This window comes from Planococcus citri, chromosome 5, assembly GCF_950023065.1.
Source record: "Planococcus citri chromosome 5, ihPlaCitr1.1, whole genome shotgun sequence".
Lineage (NCBI taxonomy): Eukaryota > Metazoa > Arthropoda > Insecta > Hemiptera > Pseudococcidae > Planococcus > Planococcus citri.
This window is the reverse complement of record NC_088681.1, coordinates 38793873-38807561: the sequence shown is the minus strand read 5'-3', so window position 1 is coordinate 38807561 and position 13689 is coordinate 38793873. Positions and strand designations below refer to the sequence as shown.

General features: G+C 34.1%; 3 protein-coding genes and 1 long non-coding RNA gene across 7 annotated transcripts in view; 2 read left to right on the top strand and 2 right to left on the bottom strand.

Annotated features, from left to right (window-relative positions):
- The window catches only part of LOC135849235 (uncharacterized), a 111906-nt gene that overhangs the window by 59115 nt on the left and 39102 nt on the right, over nt 1-13689 (bottom strand). The window lies entirely within an intron of this gene.
- On the bottom strand, nt 1165-4080 carry Kr-h2 (Krueppel homolog 2). The gene is made up of 5 exons (XM_065369559.1): nt 3720-4080; nt 3444-3606; nt 2911-3092; nt 2744-2811; nt 1165-1869 (listed from the first exon to the last, which is right to left on the bottom strand). Exons 2-5 carry the CDS (start codon nt 3584-3586, stop codon nt 1498-1500), a joined length of 765 nt encoding a protein of 254 aa, XP_065225631.1. The 5' UTR covers nt 3587-3606; nt 3720-4080; the 3' UTR covers nt 1165-1497.
- Nucleotides 4225-7351, top strand: LOC135849209 (FK506-binding protein 59-like). Of its 3 annotated transcripts, none has more exons than XM_065369525.1 (8): nt 4225-4507; nt 4585-4795; nt 4867-5199; nt 5268-5446; nt 5515-5665; nt 5746-5915; nt 5992-6180; nt 6250-6627. In XM_065369525.1, the coding sequence occupies exons 2-8, from the start codon at nt 4585-4587 to the stop codon at nt 6619-6621; spliced, it is 1605 nt and encodes a 534-aa protein (XP_065225597.1). In that variant the 5' UTR covers nt 4225-4507; the 3' UTR covers nt 6622-6627. The 3 variants fall into 3 exon arrangements, with proteins under 3 accessions (XP_065225597.1, XP_065225598.1, XP_065225600.1); XM_065369526.1 differs by lacking the exon at nt 6250-6627 and adding an exon at nt 6805-7351 and having other exon boundaries at nt 4227-4507; XM_065369528.1 differs by lacking the exon at nt 6250-6627 and adding an exon at nt 6801-6941 and having other exon boundaries at nt 4227-4507.
- Cnx99A (Calnexin 99A) lies at nt 7936-12200 on the top strand. 2 transcript variants are annotated; one of them, XM_065369523.1, is made up of 11 exons: nt 7936-8092; nt 8365-8459; nt 8532-8694; nt 8767-9062; nt 9158-9322; nt 9386-9651; nt 9716-9947; nt 10015-10155; nt 10499-10621; nt 10708-10884; nt 11039-12200. In XM_065369523.1, exons 1-11 carry the CDS (start codon nt 8083-8085, stop codon nt 11225-11227), a joined length of 1857 nt encoding a protein of 618 aa, XP_065225595.1. In that variant the 5' UTR covers nt 7936-8082; the 3' UTR covers nt 11228-12200. The 2 variants fall into 2 exon arrangements, with proteins under 2 accessions (XP_065225595.1, XP_065225594.1); XM_065369522.1 differs by lacking the exon at nt 10499-10621 and adding an exon at nt 10237-10362.

The window sequence follows — 13689 nt, the reverse complement described above, 5'->3', positions numbered from 1 at the left end:
GAAGTCTTGCTTTTCTGCCAAAATTGCAAAAAAACATAGGTATTTAAAATTTACAGTAAATCTTGCTTTTTTGTGGTCAATCAATTTTTTTTTGTGTCGAAATTGTAGGAAAAAATCAGGTTTGTTTTATCAATTTCAACTTACTAAAAAATCCAATTCTTTTGACATTTGCAAGAAATCCTACTTTATTGTAGAAATTGTAATTTTCAAATTTCAACATTCATTTTTTGTCAAAATTGAGAAAAATACCATTTCTATGAATAAAAATTTGAATTTGCCCAAGGGTGTTTTTTTGCCAAAATTGTAAAAAAAAAAAACTTTTTCCTTCGTCAAAGACTCCCGAAAGTCTTGCTTTTTTGTCGAAAAAAATATGTCTATTTTCAATTTTCATTACATAAATTGCAAAAAATAGTCAAAGTTGTTAATAAAAATTCTCAAAAATTTTTATCTATCGAAATTGCCAGAAAGTATTGTTTTTTGACATTATCGCAAAAAAAAAACACTGCTTAGCCAAAACTTTTAGGAAGTCCTGCTTTTTGCCGTCAAAAAGCTTACCAAAATTGCAAATTGCGATTTTTTTTCAGACATTGTAAGATCCATTTTTTTTGTTAAAATTCCAAAAAATGTCATTAAAAAAATTCAAATCTTCATGACGTTCTTTCTTTGGAGGGAGGTCGTCAAAATTTCCTGTTGCAAAAGATGGGTTTTTATTGCCAAAATTGCAAAAAGTAGATGATCAGGTTTCATAAAAATTACCAAACAAAATTTACTAAAATTGCAGGAAAGACCAGTTTCATGTCAAAATTGTCTCAAGTTTTGTTTTTCTATCAAATTTACAAGAAATTTTTACATTTTGGAAATTAAGTTTTCAGAATCAAATTTTTTTGAAATGAAAGAAAAGGGGGCTAAAATCACTATTTCCGAAATGGGCCCTTCCGAGACGTTTTTCCCGGTGAGCTTCCGGGCATCTTGCATTGATGATTAATTCTCTAGCCAAACTTCGAATGAGTAACATCGCGATAGAGTAGCATAGGAATTGGGATAAGACAGCTCAATGGTTTTCGTGGTAAAAATTGTATCATTCAACTCGTGGAAAAAAATACGAAATTAGGTTCAAATAGATATAGGTGATTCTTGAATTATTCCGAATTCACAACGATTAAATGAACCGAAGTATCACAAAAGTTTATATCGTACAAACAATACAAACATGTACAAATAAAATCTTACCGTATATTGCGTGTTAAATAGAAAGAAACAAAGAAAAAAAAAAGAAATAATACAGAAGTAAATAATTATTAAAATGCAAAACCACCTGAAACTACTACGTTAAAATCTCAACGAACGAAATCTTTACGATATGTTCGATTTAAAAAACATAGTATAATGACATCGCGTACTCGAGCTGAGAGACCAAGAAAAATTTATACGTAAAATATATTTAAACATAATACACAAAGATTACAAGTTATTTAAAATAGGCGATTTTTTCTCTTTTTACTGAGCACGTGCACCTTCGGCGGCTACTTCTTGCGGAGCTAATCTACAAATAATGCTGATAACGCTTAATACGATATTTCTGACGATACCCGGTACCGATGGTTTATTCACGAATGATTCGAAAGCATGTCGTAGTTCGCGGAACATGATACGACTATGAGGATTTCTGCGCGAGCTGTACCTCAGTGTGATGAAATGGAAATATACCAAAGGTGTGAATAGACCAGCTCGTCCCAAGAACAATAACATTACAACCAATGGCATTAGGAAAATTTCCGTGAACGAGATTAATCTCAGGATATTTCCAGCTTGGAGTTCTACCAACGATATCAGTAATCTTGCACCCCACCATGAGTTTTGACCGAGAATCTGCGAAACGAAAAAATTCTCATTATTGATTCGTATGCATAATTTATGAGATAACCTTATATTTATACGATGTTTAGTATAGCCGAGGTATAATGCACAAATATGCTATATACAGTCGTGGTTTCGTGTAATAAATTACTCCATTATTACGCTTGACCGTCGTCAAGACAATATAAACCGAATACAAATCGCTATTCAGGTAAGGTTCGATCATCGATAACCACATATACCATATTGCGAAGAATAAGGTATTCATTTATCGCTTTCGTTGAACGATTTACAATAGGAACGGACACAATACGCAGAAAGCATCGCTAATGTGGTACTTTCGATGCGATGGAAATAAAATTCGCGATGTTTCGAGAGTTGAAAAAAAAAATACAACCCGAATTCTTTTGAAACGCTTTTAAAAGGAGGGGGAAATCGTTTCGTAAACAATGAGAGTCAAACAATCGTTGAATTATCATCGTTTGTGTATTGTTTTATCTCAACATGCTACAAGGCGATAAAACAATATTTTTTAAAAGAATGAAAATACGTTTGAAAAATTATTACAAAACACTCGAACTCGAAACAAGTGGCTTCATTTTTGCCATCAACTTTCCCTACTTTAATAACAAATTCATTATCTATGTTTACATTTCTACGAATAAAGAAATATACTTAATTTTGAATTTAAATTGTGCGAAAAAAATTAATTACGAGAGTACGAGTAAACGATGAAAAAAAAATCACCCACATGCACCGACATTAACGAGCATTTAAAACGAAATGTCATCAACCGAAACTGGTTTCCGGCTGTGTTTTATTACACCGGCGCACACTAATTAACCCGAAATATACATTTTAATGAAATATTAACCATCATACTCACATCCAACAGAGTTAAGGAGTAGCTAGCAAAATGAATTAAACAGAATAAAAACACTGGTAGAAGTACAACTGTAAACATATTATAAGGAATTATATCGTTCTTTAAAATACCATCTAATTAAATGCATTTATAATAAAAATTAAAAAATGTGTTGTAAAAAAGGATACGTGTTACTGGTGTAACGTAGAAGAAGATCAACGAAAAAAGTAAATAGTGACAGCTGTCTTCGGAAAATAATTTCAAAAAGAAATCTCTACTGATTGATGGACGAGGTAATCTCTGATGTAGACGGATTGCACTTATGGCTGCATTAGCCAATAATACTCTGTAGTAGGCATTGTATGGATTTCTGAAAGCGAAAAATTCGTATTAGATACAAGAATATGCGAGTTATTCGAGATATTTCTTGACATGCGAGAAACATGGAATTAATTAATGAGTAGCGGTTTAATCGACGAATTTTGGAATCGAGAAAAAAATTAAATAACGTCGCGTCTAGGTGAAAAAAATACTTGTTTTTAGTTTTACTCCAAGTACACATTGCAGCAAGGTCAACAAGTAATAAACTAGTTGCAAGTCATTTTGGCCCTGACTTGGCAGAATGATTTTAGTATACTCATTGGATACTTTCTCCTCTAATCCTAAAGTTTGAAATTTGCAATAAATAAATGAAAAATATTTAAAATGAATTTCAATTTACCCGATAATGGGAATGAAGTAAGCGAACGTCAGTATGATGGATACAGCTCGTATGCCCCACATGCACATATCCAATACATGTTCGACAGCATGTCGTTTCAAAGCTTCTATACCAGTTGTAGGACTAGATGTTGTGTCTGCCATTTTACCTCTTGTCAATAAATCTGCAAAAATAAATGAATTTCAAAGTTATAAAATCGGTGAAGAACTGAGCCACATACGAAAGTAGAGATGTGTATGGAATTAACAAAGAAGACCATGAATCGATCCAACTTACTTGTTCAAATAAACCGAAAGACGAACTTAAACATGTACCAAGTTGAACTACAACCTGCGGTATCGATTGTATTCAACTTGTAGTTGAAATCACGTGAAATAATTTGTAAATATTTTAAGTTGTTGGAAAAAAATTGCGTGACGTCGTACACAGATTTCCTCGAGCTTTGAACAAATCAAAGTCCGAACAACGGGAAACTTTAGCGAATTACCAATACGACAATGAAGAATAACAAGAGGACGATTTTAAATGATAAAGCATTAATTAAAAATCTCTATTGCACAATAATTCATCGGATTTACGAGTAAAATTTCAGACCACCACATACAACTTATCACGAAATACACGATTTCCCCTGAAAAAAATTCTTCACTTGTCATTCGCTCAAAAACTGGATGAAGCATCCAAATACCTATTCATTTTAAGTAGGTAGCTGTAATGCTGGCTGAATTTTGAATTTTAATAGCCCAAAGCCAACGAGTTTTCCAACGTTTTCCACAAACAAAGGTAGATTTCAGAAAAACATGGAAACCGGTGGTCGGATCAGATGTTCAGAATAATTTAATTTTCTAGAATTTTCTTCTCTTTACTACAAGTTAAAAATAAAATAATCGCCGGAAATTTGGTCTACTTATCACTTCATCGTTATCTGCGGTCACTCACTTCGTTCAACGTTTGTGATAGCTCCCTTTTGAAAGTTCCCAGTGCTCGATACATTTTCAAGTACCTACTTTCATTCTAGCGTTTTCATCGGCCGTCTGCTTGCTCGTGTTACTCCACTTTCAAAGGTAATTAATTCTATTCACTTTCTTACACTACGAATGTACGAACGATATTCTATGTCTCTTATGGAATGAATTTGCAGATGGTGAATCAACCCCAAGAAGAAGCCATCGATGTCACTCCTGAACTCGATGGTGGAGTGTTGAAAACAGTCTTGAAAGAAGGAGAAGGTGTTTCGAAACCTTCCAACGGATGTAAAGTTAGCGTTCATTATGTTGGTACATTGACCGATGGCACTGTGTTCGACTCGAGCCGTGAAAGAAGCGAACCGTTTGAATTCGAATTAGGAAAAGGTATAGTACCGGAGAAGTGTTTCATCTGTATGTGTTCTCACGTATATTTACTAACACCCAGTGTTTCGTAGATCATGTCATCAAAGCATGGGATATCGGTATCGCTACCATGCGTAAAGGTGAAATCGCCAAGTTAACTTGTCAACCTCAATATGCTTACGGTGCTGCTGGTAGTCCACCGAAAATTCCACCCAATGCGACGTTAATCTTCGAAGTCGAAATGATCAGTTGGAAAGCCGAAGATCTAAGTCCGAAGAGAGACGGTGGTATTTTACGAACAATTATCGAAAGCGGAGAAGGTTTTTCTAGTCCTAACGACGGTGCAACTGTCGATATCCATTTGACCGGAGAATGTAACGGTCAGGTGTTTGAAGATCGTGACGTTATCTTTTGTATTGGAGAAGGTAAACATCTTAACCTTTTTTATTTATATAATAGTTCTGTAATTTTATTAATTCGAGTTTATATTTAGGTTCCGAGCATAATATTTGCGATGGCGTTGAAAGAGCTTTAGAAAAATTCAAAATTAAAGAAAAATCTAAGCTTCAAATCAAGTCAAGATACGCTTTTGGTTCTGCTGGTAAACCAGAGCTCAACATTCCGCCTAATGCCGATTTAGAATACACTATTACTTTGAACAATTTCGAAAAAGTTAGTACCAACTTGAAATCATCTCTCATTCGATTGACGTTTTACCAATAATTACTTTCTTCACGCAGTTGAAAGATTTCTGGACGTTGGACGCTCCTGAGAAACTAGCTCAAGCTTCATTTTTCAAAGAGAAAGGTAGTCGGTACTTCAAAGACGGAAAATACGAATTAGCTTGTAAATTATACGATAAAATGAATAGTTACATCAATAGTACTGCTGGTAAATCATTTTTAAATTGTTTTCTATTTTTTTTCAATTTTTCAAACGAACTCGATTTTGATCAAATGTATTGTGTTTAGGATTCTCTGAAGCCGAAGAAGTTTCCGTTAAAGATCTGCAAAAAGCTATGCATCTAAATTTGGCACTATGCTATTTAAAGCTGAACCGAAATCTCGACGCCAGAAACGAATGTAATTCCGTTCTAGAAGTCGACCCAAATAACGAAAAAGCGTTATTCAGACGGGGCCAGGTACATAGTACTGATTGATCATCTTTTTCTCGTAATATGTATTTCACTCGTTCCTGATTTCATGTATTTTTTTCAGAGCTACATGAATCTAGCCGAACCCGAACCAGCTATCAAAGACTTCGAAACCGTACTGAAACTCGATCCTAAGAATTCAGCCGCCACTCGTGGTATACAACAATGTAAAGACTTGTTGAAAAAACAACGTTCCCAAGAAAAGAAAATATACGCTAATATGTTTGAAAAATTCGCCAAACACGATAAAGAAGTAAGTTTTCCAAACTATTGTAAAGTTTCGTATTTTGGTTCTTTTGTTTAAATTTTCAAGTCTGAACAGAGTTGGGTTTACGGTTGGTGGGACGGCAAAGGCGTACAAACCGACAAATATATCCCTCCTGAAAGCGAGGAAGAAGCATTATTGCAGAGAAAAAAAGAACGAGAAGCTTTGCTAAAAGAGTTAGAAAGAAAAAAATTACATATGCAGCAAGAAAAACAACGACTCGAAGCTGAAAAGCTGGAAAATTCTGAAACTCTGCAGGATTCCTTAGATAGTTCACCTTCTATCGAGGATAGCCCTCAGAGCTCTGATATTCCTGTTGAGGCTTCTTGTAGCGAGCAAAGTACGCCTTCTGTTGCTGATAACCCTCAGAACTCTGTAGTGAATCCTGATGTACCTGTTGAGGGTTCTTCTAGTGATCAATCTTTGTAGTTTTGGGTGAGAGACGTTTATTTAGGTGTGAACTAACTGTTTGAAGTGTCTTAACCGTCCCTAACCTAATCCTGTAGCTCGATAATTTCATTTTATGGATTAAAAATATTCGTAGTTGCTCGAATTATGATTCCGAATGATTCTAATGTAATTTTCTTAATTCAATTTTTTCTGTCAAGTAAGAAAGAAGAAGAAGAACGAAAACAGCAACCAGACGTGATGAAAACCCTCGGCGAATGGGGCGAAGACGAAAGAGAAAGAGAGCCAACAAAATTCGAAAAAGAGAATCCCAATATATTCATGTTAGACGGTAACGGTGATTTTAAAAACATGTAAATTTTCATTCGGAACTTTCTTTCTAAAAGAAATTTCATTTCTTACGTGGTATTTTTTTACTGCCTTGTTTTTTGCACCTTTTATAACGGTATTGATTTTGAAAATTGGCTTCCTTTTAGTATTAGTATCGTTACTAGCGATTATCGTGTCATTTCTCCCCATTTTGTGCGTATTTTTATCGTTTTATGTTTTTCAATTTTCATTCGATTATTCCGATATCAGTGTATTGATGAAAGAATTTTCAGTGTTGGGTGATTATGATTTGTTTATTCGGGTATTTTGCTGGGACGGTTTCTGTGTTAAGGATATATAATAGTTCATGTTTCATTCATTTTTCCCTGTTTTATAAGTTATCATTATAAAAATTGAAAATAAACGAATAGATGCTTGTGTACTTTTATTAATTGGATTAATTAAAATACGCGAAGTGTGAATAATTACGAGATTATTGCCCTATTACGACTTGTGATTAGTATGAATTTGCGGCTAGCGGTTCTAGTTCTGTTCTGTTTAGCTGTATTCTATTCGGGTTAGTTGGTTGATCAGAATACGTCCAGAAATGGACATTTTTTTGACATTTCTGGTCTTGAGGTGATCAATGAATTCAATATTATTATCGAGATTCAAATTTCGAATTAGCATGAGAATTTTTAAGTTGAAATTTTAATCATTGAATGAAATGACAAATGAAAGTGAAACATCGTACAGAAGTAGTAAAGTCGTAGAACAACTCTTATTTAAATTTTTTTTCAAATTTTTTGTAACGGCTGATTAAGGTGGAATTGAGTGATCAATTTTATTGTAGTTTATTCAAAAAAAATTTGATAATTAATTAATTAAAAATTAAAATATATTATTAATTTTTTTCAAGAAGAAAAATTTATTTTGTAATTATCCGTAATTACGAAAATTATTACGCCAGAAAACCGTTACGTACTCAACGTAAGCAAAGACCACCCACCTCGTACGCATTTATACCTTGACTTTTTCATGATATTTTCTGCCTATCATCTTTTACCACAATGCCGAGGCGAATAATTTGATTAATAAATTAGAATTTAATTTAATTTACTCGAGAATTAAATGAATTTTCTCGTATTGTTATGATTAATTTATAATTACAGTATGAAGAGAAGTAAGTACCTAGCATAATCACCTCACACTATTCCCTATTTTTACCTCTAAACTAGTGTATTTTAATCACCGCCGGTTACTTCCAACGTGAAAAATGCGTCAAATTGACAGGATTTATTTGAATGTGGTCAATACCCTTACTACTGAATACAGACACATTTCCTACGTGTGAAAATGTGGCACGATTGAACTTACACTTTTACGGATTCTTAGCGATGAAATATGAGTAATCTTTGTATTCTGTATTGATATATTTTTGGGTTATTTTTACAGTAAAAATGTCCAAGTTGACTGTTCTGTGGTGTTTATTATCGATAATTGTTTGCTGTCATGCAGAAGGCGAAAATCAACCTAAGAAATTCAGACAGGTATGTTAACAAAGTAGATACATCCCATGTAAAAAAAATACAGTAGAGATTTGCTAATGTGAATTATTTCAGGAGGATGTCGAAATCGAAGGAATACCGTACACTAGTCCAGTACTTAAATCGAGTAGTATTCATTTCGCTGAACATTTCGATAATTTAAATGAATTTAAAAGAAAGTGGGTGCTTTCCAAAGCTAAAAAACCAGACGTTAGCGAAGATTTAGCTCAATACGATGGTAATGTTGTTAATAATCTGACATTTACGTCCTGCTAGTTAGATTTTCATTTAATTGAATAATTTTTCACAGGTAAATGGGACCTATTACAATTGGAAAGGTTTCCTTTGAAAGGAGATACTGGTTTGGTACTCACAACCGAAAGTAGGCACGCTGCGATTGCTGCCAAGTTCAATAAACCGTTTGTGTTCGATGGTAAAAAGAAATTCGTCGTACAATACGTAGTCACATTCCAGAAAACAGTCGATTGCGGCGGAGCTTATTTGAAATTATTGACTGATGGAGCTCTCAGAGATTTATCTCAGTTTAATGATAAAACACCTTATACCATTATGTTCGGGCCAGATAAATGTGGCGGTGTAGCCAAGGTAAAGAATAATCTTATCAGTGACAACGACGACGGTTCGAGTTTCACGTCGAGATGAGAAACTTACACCGAGATGATAATTTTTTTTTCCTACAGATGCATTTTATTATTCGTCATAAAAATCCTATCAATGGTACCATCATCGAGAAACACTGTACGAAGTTGAAAGTGGACGATAATCTGTATAAGGATCAAGAACCTCATTTATTGAAATTAGTCATCGAACCTAATAATGATTTCGCTTTCTATATCAACAACGAGGTAAATATCTAGTCTTATTGGTGGTGAAGATTTTCCACGTATTAATTTCGTGTCGATTTTCAGGTACAATACCAAGGTAATTTATTGGACGATGATACGTTCAGTCCACCAATCAACCCTCCTAAGGAGATCATCGACGTACACGACGCTAAACCGCAAGACTGGGACGACCGTCCAAAAATCCCCGATCCAGATGCAGTCAAACCCGAAGACTGGGACGAAGACGAACCGAACGAAGTTCCTGATCCAAATGCGTCCAAACCAGACGGTTGGCTCGACGATGAACCTTTAACTATTCCCGATATCGAAGCAGTCAAACCAGCAGACTGGTAAATATCTCAAGAACGAACAAACCTGTTGTCGAATTCGTCCCTAATGTCATCTGTTTTGTAGGGATGATGAAATGGATGGTGATTGGGAACCACCTATGGTTGAAAATCCAGTTTGTAAACTTGCTCCTGGTTGTGGCCCTTGGAGTCCGCCGATGATCGAAAACCCCAAATACAAAGGTAAATGGAAGCCTCCTATGATCGATAACCCAGATTACAAAGGTAAATGGATACCAAAGAAGATCCCTAATCCAGATTTCTACTACGATGATGCGCCTTTGAAAAATTCCCCTATTGTGAGTACGAATTAGGAGATTTTATACGGTTATTCGATCGTTTGGATTAATTTATTCGTTATTTTAGGGATATATTGGTTTCGAATTGTGGACTCTGGTCAACAATATGTATTTCGATGATATTTTGGTCGCCGATAACGATGCGGTATCTGATGAATGGACTGAGAAAACTTGGGGACTGAAGAAAAAGAGCATAGCTGCCGAAAGTGTAAGTATTCCTCTAGCCTCTGGCTCTTGACTGTTTCATACATCCGAGCAGACTTGTCATTCTAACCGAGATATTGATCAGGTCACTTTTAAAGGACGTCTACTCAAACAAATGAATTTTAAACCCGGATGGTGGGCTGCATACGCGATATATTGTCTCGTACCAGTTACACTTTATATATTATACATGCGAGACGTTATTCGAAAGGTTTTTAAATTTCAATTTACCCATCGAAAATTACCAAAGCACCGTAGACGTCCCTCTGACCTCAGCTCTCGTCAAAATGTACATAATCCTGTAGTTTTTCATATCGTAGCTAATTCCTTCCTCTTGTATTTTGTAGGTTAGTTTTTACAAAATGTTCTTAGAGTATACGAACAACTATCCGTGGCTGTGGGCTGTATACGTTTTGGTATTAGCTGTAATTGTTGGTATTGTTGGTACCTGTTGTTTACGTTTAAGAAAAGTGAGTATTGGTCAAAGTGTAAATATTCCTTCACGAAGCACTTTTCGCACGAACCTATCAATTACCTGGTTAATTTTCGCATTTAGAATAAAGATGATTTCGAAAGAGAAATATTGCATAAGAAAACAGACGAATATCTACCGGATGACGAATTCGGTGGCAGAGGCGAACCAGGTCAAGCTCTTAATGAAGATGATTTAAATGATGAAATTGAAAACGCCGAAGGTGACGATGTTAATGACCAAATTGAAGATAGCGATCCAGTACGTACTGCTTTAATCGTGTTATTTTAAGTAAATCCCTGTTTACTTCGTAAATTTTCGAAAATTTGATTTTTTTTCTCGGCGTTCATTTTGATGCTCCCCTTGTTCCCTTATTTCAATTGAGAACCTTTTTCATCGTATTGATTAATTTCAGGAGGAGAAACAATCGAAACCATCGTCCGAAGAAGAAGAACAACCACCAATCCCACCAGCAAAATCGAATAAGAAAAAGAACGCTAAAAAACAACAATCGAAATCCGATCGCGAAGATTTACCTCAAGATAGTCAAGCAGCGGCCGGTGTACCTTCATCGCCTCGTAAACGAAGGCCTCGTAGAGACTGAACAATCAGGTTATTTTCATAACGATGATATTCGAAAAAAAGTAACTAAAAAAACCTCGATAGGTATAAATATTTCTTTTTTTTTTTACTTTTTTTCCTCCTTTATTTATAAATACATTTCTATTCACCGGACCTACTATTTAAGTTTTTATCGGTTACTTTCGCTTAATAGATAAGTATTTTATATTTTGTATAAATGGTTTGTTAACTTAAAAGTTATTATACTTTGTTACTACGAATGTTATTACTATGTACTACGTTTTTTTTCTAAGTTTGAATATGATTTTAGTTTTTAAGCAGAAAAGGAATAATGAAAGCAAAGTTGTACGTATTAAAATTTAGTAAAATTATTTATTCTAGAATACGAACGGCCTATGGGTACGAAAAACATGTGATCGCTTTTAAGTATTTATGTATTTCGAATTATCGCCTTCATCGAGCAACATCGATCGAAATTCTGTTGCTTTGTTTGCGGAGAAATTATGTACCGTATAGATAATGGCTGCTATATTGCAAGTTTATAGTTTGTAAAATTAACTAGTCATCTAGGTTGATATTAAGGATTTTTTTTGTAAGCAGCGAGTTTATGCATATGGTACGAGTACAAGAGGAATTCATATAGTTCTAGTCTCCGATACGAATAATATTAATCGAAAGCTCGCGACCAATTCGTTGATTTTCAGCTTATCGATTACTTTTCCCCCTTTTCCCTTTTCATCGTTCGAAAAGCATATTCTTGTAAGATATATTAGTTTTTAAAATACATATTCGTGTTCTATTCGTGAATATTTTTTACACACATCCCTTTGGCACTACAGCAAAAAGTGATGTTGGAGATTGCCTTTGATTTTGAATAAATAATGGGCAGTATATTGGAAGCTTTAAGATGTTTCTGTGTATTAATTTTAGTTTTTTTTTTCTTACGCATGTTTATATTCACATTCAAAATGAGAGTAAATTTATATTTAAAAATGTGTAGATTTTTTTAACGAGGTGAGATCTTTTACAGGGTTATCGATCTGATGGACTGATCTTCGTGGAAGATGATTATGAACATTCATTCAGTCGTTATTATGTATTAATGATAATGACACAGATTCTTTTCATTCTGGCTTCTTTTAGCTTCAAATGGACAATTTTTTAGTAAAAAATGTTCATGGTAGAAATATCATATTTCGTGAAGTCAGCAACCTCAAGTTGGTCAAAATACGCCATTTTTCAAAACAAAAAACCGAGAAAAGAATCATTTTTGACTTATTTGATGACACTGGTCTCAATTTTAATAGTTTTTTTGGATTTCCTTCATTTTAAAATAGAAGGATTTTTCAAAAAAAATAAACATTTCAACGATAAAATTGCAGTTTTAATCAAAATTAATGTCATATTCGTAATCAGAAACCTTGAATCAATCAAGTGTGGCAAAAAACTCCCGTCAATTTCAATATTTTTCAACCAAAAAAATGGAATTTTTTTATACTGCAAATTGTATGAGTTAGGCAACTTTAACTACTCGTTTTTGATGTTCATAAAAAGACCCATATCTCGAGAACCAAACCATTTCGCTAAAAACTGGTTTCAGACGCATGTTCAGCGACTTCGAATTATTCCCAAACCCAAATTTCAGCCCAATTGGATGACAAAAAAACACCTTGGAAAAAGTCCTTCTAGCCTCATTTCATCAGTGGGAAACATTGTCAAAAATTTGGCGATCTACATAGGTGTCCAAACTAACCTATTCGCACCTCAGGAATTGACATTTTTAGCCAGTTTTGCAATCGGATGTATTTTCACTGAGAAAATCCTCTTTTCCTGTGTCTATATTCCCAAGAAAAATAACAATTTTCTGGAGATTGACCCATAAAATAAAATGATTAAAAAATGAACTAAACCTGCAAAAAGAACTGACCACCCCCTTCCTAGACATCTTAAGCATCGATTCTAGACTCAAAATTTATCGCCTAAAAAATGGTCGGGGGGAGGGTGTCTGTGCATTTTGGCGATTTACAAATGAAAAACGTCTGAACGGTTATTTCCTACTAAATTAATGACGCTGATTCCAAATCCTTTAGCAAGAACGATTTCTTCAAAAAAATATCAATTTCAGCAATCAGACATTTCCAAATATTCTGGTTCTAGTTGGAAAAATTTTCTCAGTAATTTTCGTCTTCTTTCTGCTTGGATTTCAATTCTATTCATCTTCGTGGAATTAACTCGTACTTCGGGAAATTCCCAGTGCTACTTTCTGAACAGCAATAAACATGAAAATTGTCCTTGAAAAATCGACTATATTTTTTAAAAAAATCTACGAAAGAATTAATTAAATGAACTGCACGCAAATCGGCATAAAATTACATACATTAATCAGGATGATGAGAACACGAAAAAAAAAAAAAAAACGTTACTTCGTTCAAATACTAAACACGAGTTGTTGAAATTAAAATTATTTACATTAAAGTTAAAATG